Source organism: Clarias gariepinus, chromosome 23, assembly GCF_024256425.1.
Source record: "Clarias gariepinus isolate MV-2021 ecotype Netherlands chromosome 23, CGAR_prim_01v2, whole genome shotgun sequence".
NCBI lineage: Eukaryota > Metazoa > Chordata > Actinopteri > Siluriformes > Clariidae > Clarias > Clarias gariepinus.
Window position 1 is genome coordinate 17067733 of NC_071122.1, and position 12268 is coordinate 17080000.

At 37.3% G+C, this 12268-nt stretch overlaps 1 protein-coding gene across 1 annotated transcript in view; it reads left to right on the plus strand.

The window, feature by feature from the left end:
• The first annotated feature begins 2103 nt into the window (after positions 1-2103).
• Positions 2104-12268, plus strand: part of mdm4 (MDM4 regulator of p53) — a 16651-nt gene continuing 6486 nt past the window's right edge. The window contains exons 1-7 of the mRNA XM_053484302.1: positions 2104-2249; positions 2641-2725; positions 2820-2894; positions 4698-4831; positions 5442-5491; positions 5965-6029; positions 7701-7800. Of these exons, the coding sequence (XP_053340277.1) occupies positions 2648-2725; positions 2820-2894; positions 4698-4831; positions 5442-5491; positions 5965-6029; positions 7701-7800 (502 nt within the window). The 5' untranslated portion in view covers positions 2104-2249; positions 2641-2647. The remainder of the gene's footprint in view (positions 2250-2640; positions 2726-2819; positions 2895-4697; positions 4832-5441; positions 5492-5964; positions 6030-7700; positions 7801-12268) is intronic.

The following is a 12268-nucleotide window of genomic DNA, read 5'->3' on the forward strand; positions in this document are numbered from 1 at the left end:
AATTTAGATTGATTTTTTTTTTTTTTGTGTGTGTGAGAGTGAAAAGTTTTGCAAGATTTTTATATTATAAGCATTATATTAGTCTGATAAAGACACAAACTAGTTTTATGTATTTTTGTGGTGCATTACATTGATAAAAGAAAATCTGTCTCCTGACTAATCAGAAACTAGAATTTAACATTGCATGACAATAGTGTTGCATGTATTTTGGTGAAAACAATGAGGGAAAACTAGACTTTCAATTTAGTGAAAGATGATGAATTTCAATTTAATTCAAAATGTAATTTTTACTATGTCAGCTTTCTGTTACGAATTCAATTTAAGAATTCAATTGTTAAAAACAAAAATGAAGCTTTAGCTATATTTATAATGCAGTTTTAGCCATATTATCCAATAATATAGTTTAACCTCAAATACAGTTAATATGCACATGTACCAAAAGAACTATGGTGTACTGTAAATATAGTACAATAACATGCACTAATTACAACAATCAGTAAATTAAGAAGAATTGTATGCTTCCTATAGTGGTTTAGTTACCGTTTGGCTAACTTGTACAGAGATTTGAAAATTTTAGAAGTTTGTATGAGGTATTATGTGATCTGATTATCACTGGGTTCTTGGTCAAATTAGGAGTATCCTCAGATCATACTGTAGTTCAAAATATGCATTCTCTCTCTCTCTCTCTCTCTATACATATGGACAAAAGTATTTGACCAAAATTGCAATGACAGTGTATCCAAATACACATACTTCAATATGGAGTTGGTCCCCCTTTAGCAGCTGTAACAGCTTCCACTCTTTTTGGAAGGCTGTCCACAAGATGTTGGAGTGTTTCTGTGGATGAGAAGGCCTGGCTCACAATCTCCGTTCCAGTTCATCCCAAAGGTGCTTGATGAGGTTGCGGTCCAGTAAAGTTCTTCCACATCGAACTCATCAAACCACATCTTTTATAGTCCATGCTTTGTGCACTGGGGTACAGTCATGTTGGAATAAAAAAAGGGCCTTCTCCAAACTGTTGCCACAAAATTGTTCATACATAATAGATTTATACATGGGAGATTGTGTACAAAAATGAATTCCTCCCCCCACCCCCACCGCCCAGTATTATATAATGCCTACCCTGCTTAATAACAGCAACTGCAGTCAAGAAGCCCATGTAGTAGGATTAACATAATTCTGTAACTGGCTGAAATGAAAGGAAATAAAGATAATGAAGTCAGATGTAATAAATAATCATCATCAGTGTATGAGAAGTTCAACAATTCATTTTGAATGTCTCTGGTTCTTCTATGTTCCATCCCAGGAACGCTAGACTTGGATAGGCATCATGCGCTTACCATACACTTTTACACTCACTCACTTATCATCTATATGGCTTCATCTGGTATACAGGGTCGCGGTGGGTGTGGAGCCCATCCCAGGAGACTTGAGGCACAAGGCAGAGTACACCCTGGATGGGGTGCCAATCCATCGAAGGGCACACACACACACACAGACAGACGCTCATACACACACTATGGGTGATTTAAAAAGGCCAAGAACATGCAAACTCCACACATACAGACCCGAGGCGGGCATCGTACCAGGACCCTGAAGGTAACCACTAAGCCTCCGTACCACCTACACTTCTACAGATAGGGGCAATTTGTTTTAACTAAGCCACATTTTGGCATGTTTTGGGAGTAGGAAGAAAACCAGAGAACTCGGAGAACACCACGAGGCATTCAAGCGGAAATCATAAATGATGTCAACTTCTGTTTTCTCTGTACATAGAGTCTACTCAATATAATGTTCCTCACTTAAATTTTTTTCACAGGGATTACCCCTGTGGAGGCGCCTCATCTCAGCTGTGTCCTCAAAACAACATTTGTATTTTTTTGTTTCAAAAATGAAATGTGCTAAGGGATAGAAAATTATTCTTGTTACATCAAGCTCAATATATTATTTCTGCTTATGCGATGCCATTTTCTGGACAAACCTGACTTTGTTTTTATTTTCAAATCATAGACTCTTATTTTGAAAAGACGAAAAGTTTCGATCTTTTTGAACTCCAAAGACTTGCCGAACGATTTTTCTGGAATCGACTCTTACCACGTCAGTTGTAGGCGGTTAACCATTCTCCGACTGTTAGCTAGGAGCATCATTCAAAAAAATAAATAATTAAAATTAAAAATAACGCTGCTGGTTAAAGCCGCTGGCCTGTTTTAGCGAAAAAACCAACAATGTAAACCTTTAGTAATTTTAAGGTGAGATTATTTGATCTCGTTGGTGTATTTTGTGCTTAAACGCTTAAACCTGCTAGCACTTATATCTAGCGCGCTAACTAGCACGGTTTGTTGCTAGGTTTGCTAGCTAAAGCTTAGCGTGAGCTAACTGAGTAGCTGCGTGTTATTATTATTATTATTATTATTATTAATTAGGTGCCTATAACTATATCTGGGATAAATGCTAATTTTAAGAAGTTACTCGCATAAAAAGGAGATAAATATCTCCTTTTGGTGACAGGTGAATAACCAGCTCGTGTGAATACTTGACTAATTTAATATACCACTCATAAGCATAGTAAGTTGTGTATCCTGTCGCTATTATAGTATAGCGCTTAAGATGTGCTTAATTTGTCTTCTCATGTTTTTGCAGCTTCCTAATGATGGACTCCATGTCATCAGCCCTGCACACGGCTTCAAGCCCAGCATGCAGAGCTCTGCCCGGGGAAGGAAGTCCGGTAACCTCGACAGATTGATGGATTATTATTATTATTATTATTATTGCAAGCAGAAAGCATATGAATCAATAATTATTCATTCTTTTTATTTTAGGTCCAGCCCAAGGCTCCCCTGCTGCAGATTCTCCGGGTAGCTGGAGCTCAGGAGGAGGTTTTCACTCTGAAGGAGGTTGGTACTGCATACTGTCACTTTATATTACATACACCTGCTATATATGCCTGCGTCTGCTGCTACTGTATGCACAGCATGTAACCCTGTTTGCCAGTCATTGACACATTAATATTTGGACAGCTGAGCCTTCTCAGCACTGACGTCAACCCCAAAAAAACTAGAGTTTTTTTTAAGGCATTTCTTTTTATTAGTATATATTTCAGTAAATATATACTCAGTGCACAAAGATCCAAGGTGGGACTCAAACCCTCTGCTCTGGAGTTCCTCGGTCACAGTGCTGCCCTAAATAAATATGACTGAGAAAAAAAGTGTAAAAATGGGTCACATAGGCAAAAAAAAAAAGCAGCACAGATTTATAAGATCTTGTGTTTTAGGTTGTTTTCAGTTTTTTCTATAACCAAAAAAAAAATTACAAATATGAGCATCTTTATGAGTTTGACAATTTCGCAACGTCATTCTCATATTCATATTACGTGCTGTAAAGGTTATTCAAACCCAAATGCAAAGTTTGATGTTCAAATCCGCCCGCGACAACATACATACGCAGGACTTCCTTATAAGGAGTTTTTTTTTTTTTTTTTTTTTTTTTTAAGCCGTTATTCACCAATGTTGTATTTCCTGCACTGATTTATGCCGCTTGAGCTTTAAGGGTTAAAGAAAGATGTAGTTCACTGAAAATTGTCCAGCCAAAAGCAGTTCTGAGATGAGAAGCTAAAACTGGTAAATGGTTTAAGGATGTTATAACAGTAAGTGTTTCTACTTAGCTAGGCATTTCTAAAGTGACCTGTCAAAATATATAGACTTCAAAGTATAAAGCATACCAAAAGCATAACTCTGGTTTAATTTAGCATGTGTTTAGAAGAATTTCCCACACAGTGATGGAAAAAAAAAATCACTAGACCTGCTGTACAGAATACAGCTCTGCTCTGGGCTGTCGGTTTTTCATTTGTAGTTGCCTGGTGAACAGGATCAGTTGGCTGATCACCAGTGTTTTATATTTTCTTCACTCTTTGAGAAACCAAAACAACCCTGCTTTCTATTGAAACACTTGAATTATAACACTATTGATTTTCACAGTCTTTACAAAATATTTTGTGGTTGTGCGATGTATCAGAATGCTGGGGTGAACGTTTCTTATGAATCCCTCCAACCAGCTGCATCATTCACATGATCCATGGGCACAGTCAGGCCTTCAGGAAAAACGAAGACTAGACGAAAGGTTTCTGCTATGTTTGGCGATTGTAGCGCTTGTGATTGTAGATGTTTACTTGTTCAGTAAACGTGTGTAGGTCTGGTGTGCAGTCAGCATTCCATTTCATCCCTGAAATTGTTAGTAAGTTTGCGGTCGTCATCCTGTTTTAAATTATGTGGCTTTATTGGTGTTGTGTGCTTACAATGGAGAGTGACGCTCAGCTTTCCTTATGTGTCTATGCTGAAATGAGATGGGGGGAAAAAACATTTTCAGTGCACCGCAGGTCATAAACCAACTGGTGACATGAACCAACCAGTAAGCTTCACTCCTTTTGTCTTTTTAGATTAGTTGATGAAATTATCTGTTTTCTCTTTGTGCTTTAAGGATAGCTAAGACCCAAACACAGCCTTTTTCCCCCAACTGTCCACGAATAAATCTTGTAGCTACTGCAATTGATTTTGGTGTAGGAAATCCATTTAAATACTGCAAATGAAAACATCATCACTGCAGTACGCAGCTCATGGTTACTTAGCACGGGCAGAAAGAAACAGATTGGACTATAAAGATGTTTTCCCAGTTTTCAAAGTTACACTGCTTTGTAATTACAGGTCATGCACTACCTTGGCCAGTACATTATCGTGAAGGAATTGTATGACAAACAGAGGCAGCACATAGTTCATTGTCAAGATGATCCACTTGGCGAGCTGCTGGAAGTGGGAAGCTTTTCTGTCAAAAGTCCCAGGTGAGTTTGTTGCTTCTGTGAGCAAATGAGGAGTATTCCCAAAACAATACAGTGATTTGGAAAGAAAACATTACGCGGGGACAATTGATTATATATATTTTGTAAATGTTTTATTCGACTTCACTACGGCATGTTGGCATAACTAACACTAAATCATACTTATACATTGAGTAAGAATTGAATGACCTGTAATACTTACTTTTTTTAGCATCTCATTTTTTACTTTAAAATTTATAAAGCAAAATAAGTGTTATGTTTTCAGTAAAGGAAAAAACCCTGTCCTTGACACTTTTCTTATGTTGGAAAAACAATAACCATAGCTGCTTTACATTTGACAGTTATAAAGTGTGGATAGTGCAGAGCTAAAAAAAAAAAAAAGACAAACATGTCCTCACATGGAATTTTAGTATATCAGCAGTTACGGATTTTCTAGAAGCACGTCTGTAAGTCATGACTTATAGAAATGAGAATGTTAGATAAACTTTGTAGTTGGCACAACAAGTCAGTGCTGCTGTTGTACAAAATTAATCTCTGGCATAAAATAATGCAACAGCTTATACATTTTATTAATATTATTATTTTTATTAATATGCCATATTTTTTTTCTCAGCCCTGTCTATGAGATGCTGAAGAGGAACTTGCTCATTCTGAGTGACTCAGGTACGTTGCCTACACCTGCTAGTCAGTGTTTTTAAGTATTTGAAGATCTTTATCTAAACATCTTTAAGAATTAACCGTATATCTGTTATGTCTTATGTTTTCCGCTGCACTGTGAACTTAGGTCTTATTTTATTTATTTATTTATTTATTTATTTTTAATCTTGCACTGCAGTTTGAGCCTTTGTTGCGTATGAGAGAGAGCGAGAGTGTGTGTGTGTGTGTGTGTGTGTGTGAGTATGCATGCATTGGAGCGTTGGTGTCAATGTTGTGGCTGATTGGTATATGTCAGATAAGGTGCCTATAAATTTATTTATTTATTTTTTCAGTGCCAAAACAAATTTGGCTAATGGCGTAATATTTATTTTAATCCTAGGAATGAATGGTGTGTGCATGTTTAATAAACGGCAGGATTTTTTTTTTTTTTTTTTTTTTTTTTTTTTTTTGTATGTTACTATGTCTCATTTGAAATGCAGACGCGGCAAAGAATGTTTCAGTCGGCCAGGATTCTAATCAGTCTCCATGTGAAGATCCCGGTCAGGTAAAGCGACAGCATGGTGCATAGGAGAAGCGTTGCTCATCTGCCCCTTTCATGGCAACAAATATTATGCAGAGATGTAATAAACTCTATGTGTGATAGTACAGTTTGAGACTTTTTTTTAAGTATAGGTTGACCAAAATATCCATGCTTAGGAAAGTTCTTTAAAAAGATCTTTAAAAAAAAGGATATGCAGCAATGAGCACAGGCTGCTCAGGGATCAGATTTATTCAAAATTACTGACTATAGCATTATTGATGATGGATTAGTTTTACCAAAAGGAGGTTCATTTATGTAGTCTTTAAGGGGTTTGGCCAGGTCTGTGTAATTTGATCAGATTTATGAGCCTTAGTCTGAATCTTCATGTCTGGTTTAGTTATTGCATTACAGCAAGGTCCATTTAAACAGGGTTACTGTTGCCAAGGTAGCTCTGTGTTTGGTGAATGACAGGCATTTGCTCAGAAATTATTCCCTTTTCCTTTTTTTTCTTTTCTATTTTTTTTTTTTAATAAAGAAACTGCACATTGCCTGTTTGTACTAGATTCAAATCCCAAATCTCTATCATAATTTAAAATGATCTCCCCAGGTAAAACTAATCCAGAATACATATGGCTTTGAACAGTTGTTTCAGCCTCTACTTTAGTATTATTTTTATTAATCCTTATTAAGAGTTGTAATAACCAGATTAATCATTTACATAAAGTCTCTTGTTAAATTTGAGGTAGTGTTACAGATTTTTTAAGATGCCCAAATTTTTAGTGTTTTAGTCCAAAGACAGTTTTGCTGAGCTTTTGTAGTTGTAGCTATAAGATAAAAATTTCAGTTTTGCCATGAGAGGGCTAGAAGAGCAGCTGCCTCCAACAGTCATGTGTGTACAGAGTGGCACCGTCTCTGTACATCCCCAAGGCCAGCCTCGCCTGGTGGTTTTAGTGTGTGGGGGGGGAAAAGCCACCAGTGTGGGCATGGCTAATGGGGAAACAGAGTCCCTGTCTCTGTTTGTCACTCAGAGTTTTCTTCTCTGCTCCGCCGCTTATTCTGGCATAATAGCAGCTCTGTTTGTTCCACACAGTGGCCTTCTCCACACTCCACCCATCTAGCCTACACTCTTACAAGCATTAACACATATTAGGAAATTTGGGGTTTACTCACAGGATAATCTGATTTGGGTGATGATAGAGTGTTTGGTGTGAAGAGCCTGGCAGTTTTTTTTTTTTTTTTTATCACATGCTTGCAGTGGCTACACCTTTTGAATGGGAATGTGTAATACATGCATTACAAAAGAGGCAATACTATCTCTTAAATAACCTTTGGTTTTTGAAAGGTATAGCCATCTTTGATTTGCATATTGTATTTATATCCTGCTCTTAAATCAGGATTAACAATATATGTTTTAACATATTAAGATTAGCTCAATCATTTTATCCTCTCTATTTGATTTTAATTTCTTTATTTTCCTTAATTTTAAGAGTAAAGCTATTTTGAATTTGAGTTTTTAAAAGCCATTTTGAAACTCACAAGCATAGATCCTTTTCTCATTCTCCTTTCTCTCTGTCCCTTTGTGTGTGAATGTGTGCAGCCACATTAAACAAGGTCCCTGCTGTGGAAGAGCTGCTATTCTGCCTGTTATGATATCATATAACATGGCAATAATGCTGCTTCTCCTTAATCATATAGGTCTCCAGCAAGATGTGTATTTCTGGAACAGCCCTTAGTGATGGCAGTACATGTGCCATGCAGAACTCCTCTCAACGAAGACCACGAGATGAAGATGATGGTATGAATTTATTGTTTAGGTGGAGACCCTATAACTAAAATTTTCATCTATTTACCTTCTGCTTTTCCTGGTGAGGTAGAATGGAACTTTTTGGAAGGGGAAAAAAAAAAAAATATATATATATATATATATATATATATATATATATGTGTGTGTATATGTGTGTGTATATGTGTGTATAGACAAACCTCCGCGCCTTGCTTTTATAATGCGGAGAAAGCCCGAGATCATATTAACGTTAATTATCGCCAGCCGGCACAAATAGGCGGCCCCGTCCCTTTGCTGCCTATTTAGCCGTTTGGCTTTGTGCGTTTGCTGGCTTTTACCGTTGAGTGGCGCTATATAACTACAGGCTGACGCCTCATGCCTTAGTTCATTCTCTGCTGGATTAATGAGACACAGAGTTTTAGAACTGCACGTAGTAGCGGATAAAATCAAGTAAAACATTGTAGTTTAACAAATGTATAATCACAGAACTGAAATGACGATACAAATGTAGAATTTAAATTAAATTAAATCTTATTAGGATCAAATTTAAACAAAATAAATGTTAACACAGTGAGCCTTTAAATTTTATCACGTGTAATTAGAAAAAACGCGTGTAGGGTTTTGTGTCGTCTTATATCTTGTGTTCTTTAAATTTATAGTAGATTTATTAACTAAAATAAATGACCATAAAATTAAAACAGTGTTAGGACGTTCTACTGTGTCAGCAGATGTCGGTCTTTCAGCCCCGCTTGTGTTTTTGCGTTATTATAAGAATGAAATGCAGTAGACTGTTATGATTTGTAACGGGTTCGACCCAAGTTACTCAAACAACTCAGTTCAGGTGTAAGTAAATGGATAGAAAGTAAATGTCTGTGCTGTTTGGGGGAGGGACGTGCTAATGATTTGGTCGGCTCTGTGTGTGTGTGTGTGTGTGTGTGTGTGTGTGTGTGTGTGTGAGAGAGAGAGAGAGGCGTGTCGCGGTCGTTTTCAGTGAAACAAAGGCTCAGCTGAAAAATGTTAGGCACATCAGTCACTTAACCCCCAATAAAAGGTATTTGAGTGTTATAATAGTTGTAATATAACAGATGCGCACTAAATACTAAACCTAAACCAGGCACGGAGATTAATGAACCAAGATAGCCCCCATACCCGTTTAAAAAAATAAATAAATAAATAAATAAATAAATACCAAAGAATATTATTGTGTATAGACTGATTAAAAACAAAACAATTTACGCTATTATAAGGAAAATCTCAAGTTCTTCCATTCCAAGCATTAAAAAGGCAACAATGTTAACTTTAGAATTTAGAATCCAGAAGATTAAAATTACACAAATTTAAATAACTTAAAGTCAGCCTCAGATTCAAGAGGTTTTTAAAGTGGGGAGAAGTGCATTTCAGTTCCCCTGAATGTATAGGTGAGAACAGCCGATTCACACCTGGGGAGGGGGAAAAATTTGTATTTGAATGTTGTCTGGCATTGTAAAGCACTATAGTGACACTAAAAGAACAATCCAGGATTAATAGTAAATTCTTATACTGCATAAACATTATTTAGCACAAAAAAATTCTTCGCGCTCGGGAAAACTATGCGTGCGGTTGAGCGCTGGTTAGACTATAGGAAATTAAATCGGAGGATTTTTATTTAGACTATTAAAAAAATAACCTGCGTCTATTTTTTAGGCGTGCCAGCTGCCACTTTTTAGTTAGAAGTCTTCAATACAAAGCTTATAATGCCCACATGACATGACGGAATAAGGCACGGCTGGTGATGATTGGGGTTTGTTGGGTTACAGTGGATTTTACTACGCGGTGTGAGTGCAATGGCCATCCGTCTGCTCGCGCTGACTCTGCTCTCCGCGGATGGCCGTACCGCCCCCCTCCCACCTCTCGCTCCTTTGAAGTCCCTGGGGCGCGTTCCATTTGCCCTGCTTGCATGCCGCACTTCCGCGTTGTTGCACGCGCGCTGCATACACAGCGCGTAGTAAAATCCACTGTAGCCCAACAAACCCAGAGTATTTTATAGCGCGGGGTGCAAGCCTGGGCAACGATAGCAACGATAGCTCACCAGTCATGTGTAATTCTGCGGTCCCGCTGCTTTGCATGTCTGAAGGGGAGGCCGCCTAACTAGTGAGCGAGGAGCGATATTGGTTTGGGCGCACGCCGTGACAGGCTCTAAAAACTGTGTCAGATTAATGTGCAAAAACTATATAATAAAACTATATAAGACTACATGCCTTTATAAGACTCAACTTTTATTTAAGCGCACTCACAATAACGAAAAAAACGTTGTGATTTTGTAAGTGTTGTGATTTTGTAAGTGTTGTAAGCTGCGCTGTTCTGTATTGTTTTTGGTGAACTTGAGCGCGTCAGAAAATGAACGCAAACGTTTTTTTAAATGGTCAGAGTCAGTCTGCTTGCTGTTTTCCCAACGCGTTCATAATCATTAGTCTACTTCTGCCGGTGCGCTCTGGAAAACTCCATGCATGCGGCTGAGCGCTGATTAAAACTATTGAGTAAATTAAAGAGAATCACGATGCTGAGTCGAAGTCCTGAGCCCAAACCTCATTTAAATTAATTAACAAATATTATAAGTAAAAAAACAATAGCCCATGTTTAGAAACCGTTTATAAATTCTTTCCGACATGAGTTGGCCCGGTGTTATGCGCAGAGCGCCGGGAGATTTCCTGAAGCTCAGAAATCACTGGGCATGTTTTCTAAATAGCCGCTATCTTTAATAACTGATGGAGGTTTTGAGCTGTATACACACGCATTCCTGCCTAAACAACTCTTAAAACTACACCTGTAACACAATAAACAGTAATATTTCAAACATTCTGCAGGCTGATATTTGGAGAAAGGAAAGAATAATGAATAAACCAGTTGTTGGGTCAAAATAACCCAACCAGGTGTTCATTTGTAAACTACATCTCATATGAGCCAACATGAGCAACCCAACAATGTGTTTAAAGTACCTGAAATAATCCAGAACTTAAATAACAATAAAACGATACAGAGATACGCTGTATAACAGTCACTGTTGTATTTACGGCAACGAGCGAAAATGTCACTTTGCGCCACCTGGCGGCCATTTTACGAATGACTTTGAAATGCAACTGATTTATTTTGGCCGCTGACGTTTTTACGCGGCGGTGAGCGCGACGGTAATAACCATTCCAATTGATCAACTACTGTATATATGCAATATGCAACATTTTTTTAATACAAACAAAATGAAAATATTTTAAACACGTTTTTTAATGAAGCCATTTTCGGTTTCGGTATCGGTTTTCGGCCAAGTGCATCCAAAAATTTCGGTTTCGTTTTCGGCCCAGAATTTTCATTTCGGTGCATCCCTAATATATATATATATATATATATATATATATATACACATGGGTGATTCCATCTCAAATGAACCAGTGGAAGAGAAATTTTCCACCATCACCTCTCAGATTTTGCTGATTTTTTCACCAATTGTTGATATTGCCATGAAAATAAAACCCCCCAATTTTTTTGTCCCAACTCCCACTCGTTAAACAATGGCAGCCATCTTAATTTTTGGCCAAGACATGCCAGGCCCCTTTTTGAAATCCTCTTTTCCTTGATAACTCACTTGCTGTATGTCATATGGAGGTGAAACTGGGTATATTTATGTAATTTTTTATGTAGATTCAGATTCCGTAATCAGAATTTGGCTATCTTCTGTGGTTATGGAGATATTTCTGAAAAAACATTTTTTGGGGGTACCCCTTTTCGACCCCCCAGAACCCAAGGTCTGCATGTGTATATGTTACTCAAAAAAATAGGGGTTACTTCACATCACCTTATCTTGAAAATAAATAAAAACCAGAGGTGTGTTATGCCCTGTTTTATAGAAATCATCAAAAATGAATTGTCCAGGTTTTGCAAATGTTTTACGATTTGATACACATTTTATATACAGAGAATGTACATGGATCTACACAATAGGCCTTATCTACCAGTAAATGTGTTATTTTATGGTGGTACATGTAAGATACATGTATCACTGTCAAACAGTATCCTGTAACTGAACCATTCAGGTTCATACTGATCAGAAAGTTGAATTATCTCCAACCAACTCCATGAGTTACCCGCACTCAAGGAACTTGAGGATGATTGCATCATCTTTTTCTTCGTACTAATTGAGTGTGTTTCATTTATGTTAATTCTTTTACTGAATCTTTCCAATGTAGTTTGTTGTCTTAATCACAATCTGATTACAAAGACTTGATGGCAAAGCTTGTCTGTTCTTTGGATTCTCGTGACTATATGTTGCGCAGGCGTGAGCAGTGGCCCCCAATCAAAACTATCTGATTATCTTAATTAGGGAAGGGCAATATGGCCAAAAATATTTATCACGATATATATATTTGAACATTTGCGATAACGATATAATTGACAATATGATTGACACGAGACAAAATACTTTACAATTCCAAAACTTTATTAGTGCAAA